The 17,904-nt window shown below is 39.3% G+C and overlaps 1 protein-coding gene across 4 annotated transcripts in view; it reads right to left on the reverse strand.

Annotated features, from left to right (window-relative positions):
- Window positions 1-17,904, reverse strand: part of GNB4 (G protein subunit beta 4) — a 56,249-nt gene that overhangs the window by 20,032 nt on the left and 18,313 nt on the right. For 2 of the 4 annotated variants that reach the window (XM_063621832.1, XM_063621833.1), the window contains exons 2-5: window positions 10,295-10,393; window positions 5,156-5,194; window positions 3,600-3,706; window positions 710-773 (exon numbers count right to left, since the gene is read on the reverse strand). In XM_063621832.1, coding sequence (XP_063477902.1) covers window positions 710-773; window positions 3,600-3,706; window positions 5,156-5,194; window positions 10,295-10,351 — 267 coding nt within the window. In that variant the 5' untranslated portion in view covers window positions 10,352-10,393. Of the gene's footprint in view, window positions 1-709; window positions 774-3,599; window positions 3,707-5,155; window positions 5,195-10,294; window positions 10,394-11,438; window positions 11,600-17,904 lie in introns of those variants that run through there. The other 2 variants (XM_063621831.1, XM_063621834.1) reach the window with 2 other exon arrangements.

Consider the following 17,904-nt stretch of genomic DNA (forward strand, 5'->3'; position numbering starts at 1 on the left):
TAACATGCTTAATGATGATTAATAAAGAAACTAATATTACAAAATTGTCTTGGCTAGCTTTAAAATCTCAGTCACGCTGAAATTATTATTTCACAAAATGGTATTTTCAGATGTTTAATAAAAATACTAATATGTATACACAGAGTATAAAGGTATTAACTTATCAAAGTATTCCTGAAGCTTTTTCACTACTACTCAACAATTTTAAACTGGGGATTCCTTCCAGTGGATGTTTTAGGACCATCCACAGTCTTTTACCACCAAGAGATCTAAACAAGTTGTCATTTACCTCCAATCTACTGTATCTTCTAAAAAGTCCAGAAGCACAAATCAGGGCCTGGAGTGGGCCAAAGAAGAGCTTCCCACTAGCCATCTAACTTATCCACAACTAGAAATAAAAATCTCAAGGTCTTTGTCATATTAGGAAATGGGAATTTTTAAAAGTCATTTCTTAGTATATGTAAAATGGTACTCTAATATTCATATATTAAATATGAGCCCTCTAGTAAAACACAAAGTCATCTCTGGAAATAAAAAAGGGTTAAACATTAAAAGTAAACACTAAAACAAAAGAGAAGAACTAGATTAAAATAAACAATAAATTTATCTCAGAAAGCAATTTAAGTTTGAGGTAAAAGAATAAACAAAAGAACTGGTGAACAGCCAAACAAATATAAGGTTATTTAAAAGAATTATGAAGAAATTCTACCTTATTTGTTGTATAGCTATCCCAAATAATTAATTTTCCATCTTGGGAAGCACTGACTAGCAGCCTAGAGGAACAAACACAAAAATAATTTGACACTTAGAGGGAAAAAATAGCTTAAATTGGTTATTGCATTGCATTAATGTAGAATAATTCAGAAAAAAATACAATTTTTCTAATTAAAAACTTGATACCAAAAAATGTTCTTCCAACTTTTAAAAAATTTATGCTGCATGCCAAAAATTTTGAACATATTTCATAAAATAAAATTTAGCAACTGACTAAAAATGTCTGGCCATGATTAAACTTTTTTGTGGTAACAACATTTTAGTTATACAAGATTTGGGTGGATATTAGCTGACTGGTTTAGTACTTACTGACTTACTTAAATTTAATGACAAGAATGTACATAGAAGCCTAACGACCATATTTCATTCAATCTAAAAACACCAGTTGAGAGTCTGAGAATATGACAATACTAGAGGTACAACGCAGGATACATCTGCTCTTGAGGCCTCTACCATCTGGTGAAGATAAGACATTTACTCATATTTATATTAAATCAAGTAAAAACTGTTAGAAGAGGGGTATAAAATAAATGCCACAGGAGAGTAAAGGAGGAACAATGGCTTAGCTGAGTTAATCACAAGGGGATGAGTCTTGAAAGAAAATGTTGAGAGCTAAAGATAGAGAAAAGGCTGTATTTTAGGAGAAAGCTACGTAAGATCAATGACAGGCAGAAAAATACACTCAGTGTTTCAGGAATTGTGAGTCTTCCAGTAGTACAGTTTGTGAGAAAACGGAAAAATAAGTTGAGAAAAGCAGACTGGGCTTAAACTGCAGAAAGCTTTGTTAAACTAAAGAGTATGAACTCCTAAGTAATTTTAGCCACTAAATTTTTTGTATTGTTTGGATTTTTTTTTTTTTTTGAGACAGAGTCTCACTGTGACATCCAGGTTAGAGTGCAGTGGCGCGATCTCAGCTCACTGCAACCTCCGCCTCTCAGGTTCAAGTGATTCTCCCGCCTCAGCCTCTCGAATAGCTGGCATAACAGGTGCGCACCATCACGACTGGTAAGATGGGATCTCACCATGTTGGTCAGGCTGGTCTCAAACTCTTGACCTCAAGTGATCCACTCGCCTGGCCTCCCAAAGTTCTGGGAATACAGGCATGAGCCACCATTCCCAGCCTTGTTTGAAATTTTTATTTTTCACCATGGTGTAAAATTCAAAAAATAAAAAAGGATATCCAGAAGAAAATTAAAAAAGCACCTTCCTGGGCCTATCATCAGCCACCCAGTTCCTTTCCCTAGAGGTAAATAACATTATCAGGTTCTTGGGTAGCAATCACTACAAGGTTTTACAAAAGGGAAGATCTATCTGATAGTGGGGTATAGGATGGAATCTAAAGAAAATTCTTTAGAAATCAACTGGCATCATCAGCATAAGAGTTGAGGAGAACATTAAGTAATGGACTGATAACAAGGATGGGTGGGAAGACTACGTGAGATAGGTTCCTGGATGATGTTTTCATTTTTCTATGAAGATTAACAGTCTTGAGAAAACGTTTAAGGAAAGCAAGAACCATAAACATTGTTTCAAGTTATTACATTTTGAGTTAAAAATTTGCTTTATCAACAGGTAAATTATTTTTATCTTCAACTCCTTTAAGAAAAAGAATAAGACATTCGGCCAGGTGCGGTGGCTCACATCCGATTAATCCCAGCACTTTGGGAGGCTGAGGCAGTTGGATTACCCGAGGTCAGGAGTTCAAGACCAGGCTGGCCAACATGGTGAAACCCCCTCTCTACTAAAAATACAAAAATTAGTCAGGCGTGCTTGTGGATATCTGTAATCCCAGCTACTTGGGAGGCTGAGGCAGGGGAATCCCTTGAACCTGGGAGGCAAAGGTTGCAGTGAGCCGATACTGCGCCATTGTACTCCAGCCTGGGCAACAAGAGTGAAACTCTGTCTCAAAAAAAAGGAAAAGAAAAGAAAAGAAAAAGATGAAGACATTATGTCAGTTGTCAATTATATAATTTTATGTATCCCTTCCTGAGAGGCACATGTTCTATATTATTGTGGTCAAATATCCCAATTAGAGCAACAATTGAGGCTTCTTCTACTTTACAATTTTAGTGTCTCCTGGGAGAAGAGAATAAATGTGCAACTTCTATTAAAACATAGAAGTTTCTTGGTTTAGCCATTTCCCATTAAGATTAACCAAATCAAAGGAACAAGTAAACCACTGTGGCAGCAGACACACCTGCTATTGCCAGACAATGGAAAAAGCATAGGCTCTGCTGTATAGCCTTATACACATAGTGAATGACAGTGATGAGCAATCGATCTAACTGCAGGCCAGGTGGCAGCTGTGCGTGTGCCTGTGCACCTGCAGATGGTCAGCTTGCACATTCAAGCACACACCTTTCCATGATGCAGTTGAGGGAGTAAAAGATGTATTCAGTACAAATACCTTTGTTTCGTGTAATTTCCATTATTTGCGAATTTATGTAATAAGAAACTATAGCAATATCCAAAAACTTGCACGTAGATGTTCAATAAGTATTTGCTTATGAACTGAAATTTCAAGCTTCATATACAGTAAAAACGCTTTGTGCATATTTAAAAAACAAAGAATGTCTGCAATGTCCCACTGCAAAGAAAAAAAATCCTCTTCTAAACAGCTGTCCTGGATTCCATATTAAAAATGTTTAAACTTTTAAAGAGTCAATTAATATTCTTATTGAAAGCAACATGTTCATCTGAGATGCATTTTCTACAAACGCTTCATGAATATATTCTGTTTTTAAACAAAGAAAATGCAAATGATGGTTCTTAATGAAAATAATTCTGCAACAGTTTAAAAATAACAGGTAATGACAGGTACAAACCTGGAATCGTATCCCCAATGCATAGCATAGATTTTAGCTAGGTGGCCCCTCAGTGTACGTCTTGTTCGCATTTGTATTCGACCCACGGAGTCCATATTTGATGTAATCTTTTGAAAGCAACAAAAATGTTATTCTTTACCTTAGTCATAGTTCATGAGAAAACTTGAACTAGAAACAGTGAAGGGTCAAAAAAGCAAACATAAAGTACATGTATAGTAATTGAAGGTAATTTAATGTATATAATTCCACAGAGCTGTTATGGGATCAATGTTCATGAAAATTATGATTAGTTTAAAATAATCCTATGTGCTATTATAAATAACATAAATATATAATAAGAATGCCTTCTGCAGACTATTAACTAAAAAGAATAGATATACCTCTAGGCTTTAGTAGAAAACCAGCCACAAATAAAAATCTAGTGGCAAATGATCACAGTAAACATTTATAATTTTAACTGTAAGAAAGCCAATTTTATATTTGTAGAGCACATAAAATACTTCCTTAATAATAATGATCAATATTAATTAAACATGAAGCCTTCCCAAGATTTTTAAAAAATATTAGTCTTCTTAACCCCTCTTACTATCTCATTCCCAACCTAAGAGTTTTCATAAGGAAAAAACCACCTAATCAGGGTATACCAAAGAGAATCAGAAACTATTTAAAAAGAAGCATAAACTATATGAATCTATACATACATATATATACATACACATATATATATATATAATTTTTTTTTTTTTTTTTTTTTTTGAGACAGAGTCTCACTCTGTCTCCTACGCTGGAATGCAGTAGTGTGATCTCGGCTCATTGCAATATCTGCCTCCCAGGTTAGCGATTATCCCGCCTCAGCCTACCAAGTAGCTGGGATTACAGGCAGGCACCACGTTGCCCAGCTAATTTTCGTATTTTTTTTTTTTCTAGTAGAGACGGGATTTCACCATGTTGGCCAGGCTGGCCTCAAACTCCTGACCTCAAGTGATCCTCCCACCTCGGCCTCCCAAAGTACTGGGATTACAGGCATGAACCACTGTGCCTGGCCTTGAATATATATATATACCTGTATATATATATATATGTGTGTGTGTGTATGTATGTGTGTGTATATATACATATTTTTTTTTTTTTTTTTTTTTTTTTTTTTTGAGACGGAGTCTCACTCTGTCACCCAGGCTGGAGTACAATGGTGCAATCTCAGCTCACTGCAACCTCTGCCTCCTGGGTTCAAGTAATTCTCCTGCCTCAACCTCCCAACTAGCTGGGATTATGCCCAGCTAATTTTTTTTATTTTTAGTAGAGATGAGGTTTCACCATGTTGATATAGCTGGTATATTTTTATAGCATTTATTTTTCCATAGACATCTATTTTAACAAAATATTTTAAAAAGCACTCGCACTGTATAGCATTTGACAAATTACAAAGTGCTTTTACACAGAGATTTCATTTAACTTTTTTCAATTAAGTACTAATGCAAGAATCTGAATGTCATTTGCCTCTATGTCAAATTATTTTATGAGTTACCAAAATGAAATAAAGAAAAACAAAACTTTACCTGAACAAGCGTTGCATCATTACATGCTTTCCGAGCATCCTGAAGTAAAGAAAGATGATTATAATGCATTTAGAAGCCTGTGGAATGACTAAAGTGATACTTTTATTGAAAACGTAGATTTGTGAATCTACTTTTCACTGTACCACATCTTTAAAATTTTTTAAATTGATATAAAAATCACATAACCTAAATCGAACCGTTTTAACCATTTTAAGGCATATAATCCAGTGGTTTTTAGTATCACAATGTTGTGTAACCATCACCACTAATTACAGAACATTTACATCACCCCAAAAAAGAAACCCTGTACCTCCTAATTCCTTCTTCTCTCACAGCCCTTAACAATCACTAATTTACTTTCTTTCTCTATGGATTTGCCTCTTCTGAACAAAATTCGAGAGACGTCAATACAAACTGAAAAGGATTATCAAAAGGAAGACGGTGAAGCAAAAATTAACAAAAAATTAAAGACTGCAAAGAACATATTTAATAAAAAAAAGTTTTAAACCAAACTTTAGTTTTTTTTTTTTCAAATTTATCAGTTAACAAATTTAGAGGATTTATATACATAGAAAAATAAGAAATGAAATTAAATCCTTCCTGCTAGGCTTAAGCTTTTTTCCACAAAGGTTATAGAAGTATCCTCTTCAATTTTGTTTTTTCTATACAGTGTTTAAGTATTTGCATACTCCTGGGCAAGGAGAAGGCACACAATGTATGCTGAATAAATGTCCCAAATGGACAACTTGTTCCAGTCAGCCAAGGGAAAAATGCCTGCTTCAGCTCCCAGCAAACACTGGATGGCAGACATGATCTTTCTGGCCCTTTCAACCTATTTATAACCACTCAGAATATTTCTAAGTAAGGGTGTTCACAAGTAGTTGCACAAAACATATGATTTGATTATTTCATTCCTACCCAAACTGTGGGTTTAAAGACCTCATCTGGTAAGGAATAATGTAGCCCACTTTCCTATAATGAAGAGTTTCCAGAAATGACAGTGATGGGCCTGAACCATGTTCCAAAAATGGTAGAGCTGAAGACCAAATTCTTAAAAAAGGTTGACTTCCAGCTTTATGAAAATGAACTATCATTGTTGAGACTATCTTTTTTAATTTAGTTAGTTGTTAAAAAAAAACTGGGTTGAACACTATGTGTCAGGCACTATTCTAGGCACCAACAGGCATCAAAAATCTCTGCCCTCATTGAGCTTACATTCATATTAGTAACACAATTTAAAAACTGCAAATGGAAATTATCCAACTACGGTGAAAATTGGTAATGAAAATTAAAATATCATGTTGGAATACAAGAATTCTACAAATATGTCAGCAGCAGTTATGTGCAAAATTACATTATGCAAAGATTCTATTTACACTGAGAACTCTCTCTTATGAACACTATTATCCATTATAAAACAGAATATAAGGCCAGGCGTGATGGCTCATGCCTATAATCCCAGCACTTTGGGAGGCCGAGGAGGAAGGATCACTTGAGCCCAGGAGTTTTAGATAAGCCTGGGCAAAACAGTGAGACCCTGTCTCTGGAAAAAAAAAAAAGCAAAACAAAACAAAACAAAAAAACCAGAATATAAAAAATATTCCCACTTAAAGGCTGAATTCCATACTGTCCAGCACCACAAGAAATACAAAATCTGGTAAGATCTTTGTGCAAAAGAAAGATGATACATACTTTTTTCCAAATCAAAGACATAACAATTACACAAGAAAACAAAATCTGTTTTCTCTAAAATTTAAAACAAATCATCTATTACAATACATAACATACATTTCTATCATATCATGTATTTACACTATACTAAGGTAAAAATATAGTTAGATTATATTTCTGGATGGGAGGAGGAAGGAAGGAAAGATTTTTATTTTTGAGACGGAGTCTCGCTGTCGCCGAGGCTGGAATGCAGTGGCGCCATCTCGGCTCACCGCAAGCTCTGCTTCTCGGGTTCATGCCATTCTCCTGCCTCGGCCTCCCGAGTAGCTGGGACTACAGGCGCCTGCCACCATGCCCGGCTAATTTTTTTTTTTTTTGTATTTTTAGTAGAGATGGAGTTTCACCATGTTAGCCAGGATGGTTTCGATCTCCTGATCTCGTGATCCATCCGCCTCAGCCTCCCAAAGTGCTGGGATTACAGGTGTGAGCCACCGCACCCAGCCGGAAAGATTTTTAAAGTTAGTGTGACAATTAAACTAAGAAAAGTACCTAGTATTTTACATAAATGTGGTTACTTGAAATCATGGGAGGAGCAGATTTGGTGAGCACCTTGCCCACGACATTGTGCTTGGGATGCTAGTGAGATATGGAGATGATTAAGACACAAAATTATCCATCTAGGTACAAGCAGTAGGTACAAATGTGCACAAGGAACTACAACACACGGCAGACCGTGATCAGCTCTATAACAGAAGTCCAACATGCTGTACGAGTAAAAAACTGCCACTTGCTGGCAGCAGACTAAGTCCTCTATGTGTTATTTCACTTAATCCTCTGCAGAAACATATAAAGTGGGGTACTGGTACTCCTGCTTCACAGCGAAGATAATGATCATCAATGAAGTTAAGAAACTTGGCTGGGCATGGTGGCTCACGCCTGTAATCCCAGCACTTTGGGAGGCCAAGGCAGGTGGATCATGAGGTCAAGAGATCGAGACCACCCTGGCCAACATGGTGAAACCCCGTCTCTACTAAAAATACAAAATTAGCTGGGCGTGGTGGTGTGCGCCTATAGACCCAGCTGCTCAGGATGCTGAGGCAGGAGAACCGCTTGAACCTGGGAGGCAGAAGTTGTAGTGAGAAGAGATCGCACCAATGCACTCCAGCCTGGGTGACTGAGACTCCGTCTCACTCTGATAAATAAAATAAAATAAATAAATAAATCCAAGTGGAGGGCTCTTGGAGGATTAGGACTCAACGGATAGGATTTCCAAAGAGAAAAAGTGGCTCAGAGGTAGTATAATTCCAGGCCAAGGGAACAATTTGATAAAAGGTAACAGATGAGAAAGAGTAATGCGTGTTCAGGGAACCAGACTAGTATGGCTACAGCACAGGTCGCAGGAAAGGATATGAATAACTACGGTTGGGAGAACCAACTTTAAGTTCTAGCAGAACACACCTGGTCTGAATCCTGGCTCTGTTACCTTGGCAACTTATTTAATCTCACTGAGCCTCAGCTTCCTGAACTATTAAATGAAGTAACACCAACGACTTCGCAGAGTCGGGGGTGAGGATTAAATGAGATGGGCGTGTGGCCACATGGTTTAGCCAAAGAGCTGCTCCTGCTCAGCATCCGGAGTAAGTGACACAAAGTAGAGAGGGCAGAAATCCCTTCTAGTGGGTGCAGTAACATCGAATTCAGAGATGAGCCTGTGAGGCCTTCTGTGATTATCCCAGGCAAAATAAATCTCTCCTTTGTTCTGAAAGCTTTGTTCAGATACCTAAGGTTTCAACGCATAATTCTTATTCACATCTAAATAATTAACTTCCTTGAATTCCTGGCAATAAGTCTATCTGCTTATGACTTCACTCAGAATCAACACTTTTCTGGTGAATGTTCTTCACCCATCCCTGTTTTTCCTAATCTTTTCTTCTCTTTTCTTGTATCATCTTTGTAGAGATTTTATTTTTGGAGACAGGGTCTTGCTCTCTTGTCCAGTTAGAATGCAGTGGTGTGATCATGGTTCACTGCAGCCTCGAACTCCTGGACTCAAGCAATCCTCCTGTCTCAGCCTCCTGAGTAGCTGGGACTACAGGCACAAGCCACCACACCCGGCTAATGTTTTTTTATTTTTGTAGAGACAAGTCTCCCTATGTTGCCCAGGCTGGTCTTCAACTCCTGTCTCAAGCAGTCCTCCCACCTCAGCCTTCCAAAGTGCTGGGATTACAGGCGTGAGCCACTGCACCCAGCCTACTCTTCACTTTTAAATTAGGCAAATTCTTCAGAAACGGCTATTGTGAGAGGTTCAAACTGGGAAAAGCAGCAGCTGTGTTCCAAGTTATGAGATTCTCCCTCCTTACCCTTGTACGTTGCTTTAGCCTTTACTTTTCTCTGGGAAAAGAAGTAGGCAGCTGCCAGGCTACTCACAACTCAAAGCCTCTTTCCTCCACCCTGCTTACCACCAGGCTTCCTACAAGATGGCATGTCTATATCCTTTCATTTTTAGCTCTGCCTTCCTTGATATTTCGCAGTGCTAATGAAGTCCAAGGAAGCATCTGTTCCCATTGTTCCAAAGAAGGGACCGTGGTGCTGTCTCTTAGAGAGTGCTCCCCACGCAGACGCCTCCTCTCAGAGCCTCCCCACGTGCTGCTGCTTCACTGCATTTGGCAACTCCTCTCCATCCATTACACTTTGAAGTTCTAGTGTCTTTTAATTTTGTTAAAGATGGAGTTTGTAGTTGTTTCTTATCCCTACTGTTTTGAGTTGATTCCAAGAGTAAAAGGTGTCAGACATGTTTTGATTCTGCCACTGATAGTTTTGTTTTGTTTTTCTGAGACAGAGTCTCACTCTGTCACCCAGGCTGGAGTGCAGTGGCACGAGCTCAGCTCACTGCAACCTCCACCTCCAGGGATCAAGCCATTCTCCTGCCTCAGCCTCCCGAGTAGCTGGGGTTACAGGTGCACACCACCACGCCTGGCTAATTTTTCTATTTTTAGTAGAGACAGAGTTTCACCATGTTGGCCAGGCTAGTCTTGGAACTCCTGACCTCAGGTGATCCACCTGTCTCAGCCTCCCAAAGTGGCGGGATTACAGGCATGAGCCACTGTGCCCAGCCTAATGATTTTCTGCAATCTAATGTACAGATTAATATTTTCCTAGTGTGACACTATATTGTGACACTATCTACATTATTGTTTTGTACCAAAAATCTATGATTCTAGGCATGTAAATAAAAAGAGAATTATGTCTGTCTTTCATAGAGGCCATTCTTCTACATAGGTACTTGTTCGCAATGAATTTTGAAGAGTTCTTTCGAGACATGATAAACACAAATAGACCTCAGTTCTTACTTCACATGTGAGAGAAAAAGACCATTTCTAGCCTTAGAAATCATTTAATATAGACTGATAAACTAATAGGCAAATTTTGTAGATTCCTGGTACTGTTAACATTTTGAAAAGGTTTTACCTGAATCTGATTCCGCAGCTGTTCTGCTTCTTGCCTCAACTGTTCCAGTTCGCTCATTTTTTCAATTTGTTTACCTCAGGAGCTAATGAGTGAAAACAGCTGTTAAAAAACAGAGAACGAGAAAGATTCAGCTCTCTATTTACATCTTAATCTGCTTTTACAATACTGACATATAACTTCTTTTTGGACCTTCTGAAATTCAACGGAGGTAGTCAATTATTAAGGGAATTTACAGATGCTTAGTAAATACAGATTGAGATTATTTACTGAAGGGTTTTATACAAGAACATGATCAGAGGATGGAGGAGAAATTCCAAGTTGTAGTATTCAAGGCTGAATTATGGGGAATTAGCACCAGAATGGAGTCCAGTGAGAAATATTTTATAATAGTTCAGAGGACACCAAGAGACTTCCCCACTTGGATGTCTGGATTGGCACCTAACACAGTACCTCAAAACTGAAACCCACCCCACCCCCAAGCCTTCCCCATCTCAGGAAACGGCAAGTCCATCCTTATTTAGAATTGTTTAAGCTAAAAATCTGGGAGAAGTCCTGTTTTAATCATACCCTCCCCATCGAATCCATTTGCAAATCATGTCAGTTATTCCTTAAAAAATTATCCAGGTTCTAATTCTGATATCCTCCACTTCTGCTGTCTGGGTCCACACCACCATGATCATCTCACCTGGTCTCCTTTCTACTGCCCTCGACCACTCTCTGGTCTAATTAGAGCAACTAGAGATTCTTTTAAAATACAAGTCACTTTAAATCCTCCGATGGTTTTCCACTCCACTAAACTCTATTTTGACCCACAGAGCCCTGTATCATTACACACACACACACACCCCTCTGACCTCATCTATCACTCTCACACTCACTCTGTTCCAGTTGTTCAAAGACTTCTCTGATGTTCCTTGAACATGCTAAGCAGGCCCCAGTCTCAGTGTCTTTGCATTTGCTCCTGCCTCTGCTTGGATAGCTCTTGTCCTGATATTTTAATCCCTTGCTCCCTTACTAAATCTGCCCAAACGTGATCTTCTCAGTGGGACCTTTGCTGATAGCACACATGCACCCAATCATGCTCCTCTTACCCTGTCTTGTTTTTCACTATGAGACTCAACACCAACAGCATGTATTTACTTACTTGTGATCTCTTTCCCTCTGATAAGATGTAAAGGGCCGGGTGTGGTGGCTCACGCCTGTAATCCCATCACTTTGGGAGGCCAAGGTGGGTGGATCACTTGAGGCCAGGAGTTCAAGACCAGCCTGGGCAACATGGCGAAACCTCTTCTCTACCAAAAATACAAAAATTAGCTGGGTGTGGTGGCACATGACTCTAATCCCAGCTACTCGGGAAGCTGAGGCAAAACAATTGCTTGAATCTGGGAGGAGGAGGCTGCAGTGAGCCAAGATCACACCACTGCACTCCAGCCTGGGTGACAGAGCGAGACTCTGGCTTTAAAAAAAAAAAAAAAAAAAAAAAAAAAAAAAAAAAAAAAAGATGTAAAGTTCCTTGAGGTAGGGTCTCTGTTTGCTTTATTCTTTGTTGTATCCCCATCACTTAAGATACTCTGGTCTCCAGTAAATAAAGCAAGCTGAAATAGCTTAACAAATAAAGGAATATTCATTCTAAGGATTTAGCATGAATCACAGAACCAAAAGACAGGAATATTACTACCTCAAAAAGACACTAGAGGCTAGAAACTGGGAGTATTCTTTCTCTACCTGTCCTGGTCTCTTTTCTCTTATCTTCCTTGTTTTTTTTCTTTCTACAGAATGACTTTTTCTGCTTCCCTAAGTACAAAACCCAAGCTTATATCTTTTTAGGTCAAGACTGTTAGCCCAAAAGGACTGTCTTAAGTCCAAATTCATACAAAAGATTGATTCCCCTCATGAGAGAGAATTTGGTTTTGGTGTCTATCCTACAATCACATCAACTATGGTACAAATATCTGTTTATTATGTTCAGACAAAAAAAAAGAAACCAGTATCTATTTATTCTTTCAGAATTCATTTTGTATTTATTTTGTCCAATTAAAAAATCAATGTATTGGGATTGACTGGAATGGCATTAAGGTATAAAACAGTTCCAGAAGAACTAAAATCATTCTAATATTCCATTTCCAATTTAATATTGTGGCATATTTCTCTGTTTATCCAAATTTTCCATCTTTTATTTATGAGTCTTAACCATTCTCCGATAAAGTTTGATTGTTTAACAATTTAGTATGCATCTCAGAGAGGGCCAGACTGGATAGATTACAGCTGGTCTGGAATACCATTCTGCTGAAGTGAAGACAAGCAGCATGCAGGCTCCTTAAAGTCACAACCTTAGCTGCCCTTGCTGACCATTCCTGAGATATCCCTGCCCCAAAAGTCCTAGAAACTCTGATTTTGATACCTCTTTATTTTTACGGTCCCAAAAAATTTTGGGTAAGCAGAACTAGTTTACATCCCTCCTACTAACATACTAGAAAGAACTATCAAGGGACCCTAAAGGGCCTCGGGACTTTTTAAAAATTTGCAGTTATTATTATCACTATTATTGTTATTATTTGTAGAGATGGGGTTCTAGCTATATTGCCCAGGCTGGTCCTGAACTCCTGGGTTCAAGTGACCCTCCTACCCCAGCCTCCCAAAGCACTAGGACCAAAGGCATGAGCCGCTGAGCCCTGCCTGGGTCTCAGAACTTTTCAGCTTATTAAAAATTACCTGTTACCCATCCTACTGCTGTCCTTCCCCCAAAGCCACACACACACACCAGTGACCTTCTAAAGCAGGAGTTACCTGTAATAAGAGTTACTTAGGATACACTATGATCTGTACCAAATGAATGAGAATTTCCAGACTGAGTGCCCCTAAGGATGGAGGTACCATGAATAGGAATGGGAAACAAAGAAAAAGCAGTTCCCTCAACACCATCACTCCGTGGACGGGGCACTGATGCGATGATGGGCGAGGCAATCTGTCACAGACTTTGGCCCTTCCTGCACATTCTGGCTGGGAATGCCAAGAACACAAGTCCCTAGTGGCTGTTACTTGGGCCATCTCTCAGGGTTGTTTTGCAACATGCAACCTCAAGGAATAAGACAATGTCTCCTCATGAGATGAAGAGCAGAATGGCTTCTATTTACTGTAAAAGGGGTAAAACCCCCAAGTTCAGTGTCTGTAGGTTGTGATGAAATCCAGTGCATGTGCAGCATCCATCTGGGCCTACCTGTGTCACCCTGTGGGCACTGGGGAACACAGGGAATCAACACAAAGCAGCATCACACCATGCTACTCACCATGAGTAACAAAATCTTTTGTCTCTGACCAAGGAGTCTCATCAAACAGTAACAGACTCATTTATTCGCTTGTAAGTAGGTAAAGATCCCAGGCCCTTTGCAGTCACGGATATAGGGTTCACAAGAAAAAAGATGAGGGGTCCAATGTGGAAAATAGTGAGTTTGTGGCTCATCCCTTCTTAACCAGGCTTCATCCAGTACTTCATCAGGCATTCTAGGTCCAGCACTTCAAGCCTTTTCACAGTACCCTAGCCTGCCTGCCCTTCCATGTTGTCACACTCAACAACGAAAGCAAAACCCTGGATGAAATCAGCTACCTACTTTCTTTCAGCCAGCACTCAAGTGGCCAAACATTGATTGAGAAAGTCAAACAATGGGACATATCAGTTCTACTACAAATTCACATCACCAATCTCAACTGGGCCCTCAAAACTACATGGCAACCCTACACAGCTTTGTATGCACTGCTTCTGCTTTTGCTATCAAATATTTAAATTCCTTTGCAATCTTTTCAAAATTTTGACCTTCTCACAAGCCCTCATGCAGCAGACAACCCTGCCGTCTATATCATAAAGTAGAAGCCATCAAACATGAACTTTTTCAAACTTCCACTACTAGATATACAAAGCTATACATACATAACTGACTCATTATATTCCTCATCTTCCTTCTTTGTGTGTGTGTGTGAATGAGACAGACAGAGAGACAGAGAGACAGACAGACAGACAGACAGACAAGGTCTCACTCTGCTGCCCAGGCTGGAGTGCAGTGGTGGTTAACGGCAGCCTCAACCTCCCAGGCTCAAGCAATCCTCCAGCCTCAGCCTCCCAAGTAGCTGGGCCCACAGGCGGGCACTACCACGCCAAGCTAATTTTCTTTTTTCTTTTTTGGTAGAGACAGGGTCGCCATGTTGCCCAGGCTTGTCTCAAATTCCTGGGCTCAAGCGATCCCCCCACCTGAGCTTTCCAAAGTGCTGGGATCATAGGCATAAGTCACTGTACCTGGCCCTTCCTATTATAATAGAATAGCTGACTTATTTCCTGTTTGGGCCAATTCCTCCACTGGTGATTCATTCATTCATTCATTCTGAGACAGGGTGTCACTCTGTCAACCAGGCCAGAGTGCGGCAGCACAATCATAGCTCACTGTAACCTCAAACTCCTGAGCTCACCGAATTCTTCCACCTCAGCCTCCCCCAGTAGCTGGGACTACAGGCATGCATTATCATGCCTGGCTAATTTTTTTTTTTTTTTTTTTGAGAAATAGTGTCTTGCTATGTTGCCCAGGCTGGTCTTGAACTCCTGGCCTCAACTGGTCCTCCCACTTTGGCCTCCCAAAGTGCTAAAATTACAGGCATGAGCCACCATGCCCAGCCCCTCCACCAGTGATTTAAACTCTCACCTTTTAAGTAATCTTATACTTCCAGTATATTCAATCTCTTACACTTTTCTCTTTTTAGTCTTTTTATTTATAAAATTTTCTAACACAGAGAAAGATAGAACAACCCTAATATTCATCATAGGTTTACAAAATATTAACTTTTTTTTTGCTGTATTTGCTTTATCTTTTGTTTTTGCTGAGGTATTTTAAAGTCAATTACAGACATCAAGACATTTTAGCCCTAAATATTTCAGTATCTACCAAACCACAATACCATTATCATAACTACCAAAATTAACAGAAATTATTTAATATCCAAAACTCAGTAGATTTTCAAATTTCCCCAACTCTTCCACCAATGTCTTTTTACATCTGATTTATGCAAATCCAGATCCAATTAAGAACTATATAATACATTTAGTTATGTCTCTTGTCCCACCATCTAGAAGTATCCATCTCCTGCCTGCTCTTTTGCACTTTCTGACATTGACTTATTAGAGAGACTAAATCATCAGCCAGGTGCAGTTGCACATACCTATAATCCTAGCACTTTGAGAGGCCAAGGCGGGTGGATCACTTGAGGCCAGGAGTTTGAGACCAGCCTGACCAATATGGCAAAACCCCATCTCTACTAAAAATACAAAAAAATTAGCCAGGCATCTTGGCAAACGCCTGTAATCTCAGCTGCTTGGGAAACTGAGGCAGGAGAATCGCTTGAACCCAGGATGCAGAGGCTGCAGTGAGCCGAGATTGCACCACTGCACTCCAGCCTGGGTGAAGAGTGAGACTCTCAAAAAAAAAAAAAAAAAAAAGACTAAATCACTTGTCCTACACAATGTACCCCATTCTGTTTACTTCTTATGGTACTGTTTAACTTGTTTATCTTCTTTACTGATTGCTTGTAAACTGGAAGGAAGTTAGATCTACCGGCCAGATTATATTCAGGTTCAATATATTTGGCAAGAATCCTTCCAGGTGATGCTGTGGACTTCATCCTGTAGCACATCAGGATGAACTTAATGGTTCTTTGTGCTACTATCAGTGAAGCTAAGATTCCTCAGTGTGTTCAGCTATTAACAGCTTAATTTGTCCACTATAGAGTTATAATCCCTCACTCTCATCCAGCAAACAATCTGTGGAGAACTTTTCAGTTTCAATTGGGTCTTTCCCACCAGCAGCTAAATATGCCCAAGTCCCTCCCTTAAAAAGAAAAAGAAAAAGAAAAAAGAAAAAATTCCTTGACTCCACATTGCACCATCACTTACAGTCTTTTTTCTTCCCCTCACCAAGGACTTTTAAAGAGAACTGCCTACACATGACCCCACTTTCTCACATGAAATTCTGAGTTCTCCAACCTCATGTCCAGCAGCCTCCAGCTATGTTTGGGCAGGCCTGATGGAAGGGGAGCGTAGTTATAAGGCAAGGTGCTGAGAAATGCTGCTAAGCTGCAAAATCAGAACCCTTGTGATGCCTGTGCCAGACAACCGCAACCTTTCTTTGGATGTCTAAAAAGAAATGTCAAAGCTGCCCTTTTTTCCCCTTTCCTTTTTGCTGCTAAAAAGAGGAACTAACTTTTCACTCTTTAAAAAAAAACACAACTGATTCATTTTGTCACTTGGGAGAGAGAACATTCTGATTACACAGATTTTTTGGTGATCTTTTCTTCTCAGCCAACAACTGTTGGATTCCTGAGAATACCAATAAAGCATGAATCTAGCACAGACCAATAGATTATAAACTACTCTCAGACAAACCTAAAGGCTGACTACAGTAGAACAAGGCCATAGGATGCCCCAGGTGAAGCCTAATATGGCAAGTCCTAGTAAATATGTTTTGAAGGTAAGGATCCAAAGTGGCCAAACTGTATTGACATGTGTGTACATAATATGACTATAAAAATTTTTAATTCTTGGAAACAATACTATCACATCAGGTATAGTTTAGTAAGTAGCTCCCTCAGGCTGTTTATCTAAAGCATGCGTAAATTCAAGGAAGGGAAGGTCTTTAGGGACACATTTTGACAGCAGGAAAGAAAGTCATCTAACCACTTGCCCTCCTGCAGTTCCTTTACATCCATAGTTTAATAAGAAACAGAAATCAGGGAAGTGGCAAAAGGATGTCTGAAGCTTTGTGATGTGAGGAAAAGAAAAATATGGAAAGTGGAGGTGGGGGTGGAAATTGGCAAGGCAGTCACCCACTACTGAAGAAATCCTTCATTGGGTCTTAGCCAGGCAGACTAACTGCAGCATCAATTAATTCGGTGTTCCTTAAAGTTTAAAATAATCAAGAGCCCAATCTGAGAAGGGAGTAAACCAAAAAAATCATTTCTCACTGATCAGACTTTTCCTGAAATAATGATAAAAACACGAAGTGATTACAGACAGAAAGTTTTTCATCTACACTAGTTACAGGCAAAACACAAAATTGAGTGGGACTTCTCCCAATAACACAGATCTGATAAATGAACGCCAAAGATGAAGACAAAGAGGCATCAAGCATGCTATTTAAAAAAAAAAAAATACCCAAAAGCTTTCAACATAGGGGAGCAGAATCTCCCCAAAGGCTTACCAACAGTTCAACGACCAGCTGTACCCTCCACCCCCACCACACAGACACATCCACTGCTGACAATTTTTATAATTATTCCTACATATGAGAAAACTGGGGAGATGAGAAAAGATCAACTAGAAGAGCTAGCAGCTTCCAGCTGGGCATGGTGGTCCACAATTCTAGTCTCAGCCACTCAGGAGGCTGAGTGGGGGGATCGCTTAAGCACAGGAATTTGAAGGGCAGTGAGCTACAATCACACCACTGCACTCAAACCTGGGAAACATTTTAAAAAGAGACCCTGTCTCTAATGGTGGAAAAAAAAAAGCAAGCAGCTTCAGTTGGGTAAACACAAGGTATCTATGATAAGAACATAGATATCTCAAAAGAACAAAA

This window comes from Symphalangus syndactylus, chromosome 17, assembly GCF_028878055.3.
Source record: "Symphalangus syndactylus isolate Jambi chromosome 17, NHGRI_mSymSyn1-v2.1_pri, whole genome shotgun sequence".
NCBI classification, from domain to species: domain Eukaryota; kingdom Metazoa; phylum Chordata; class Mammalia; order Primates; family Hylobatidae; genus Symphalangus; species Symphalangus syndactylus.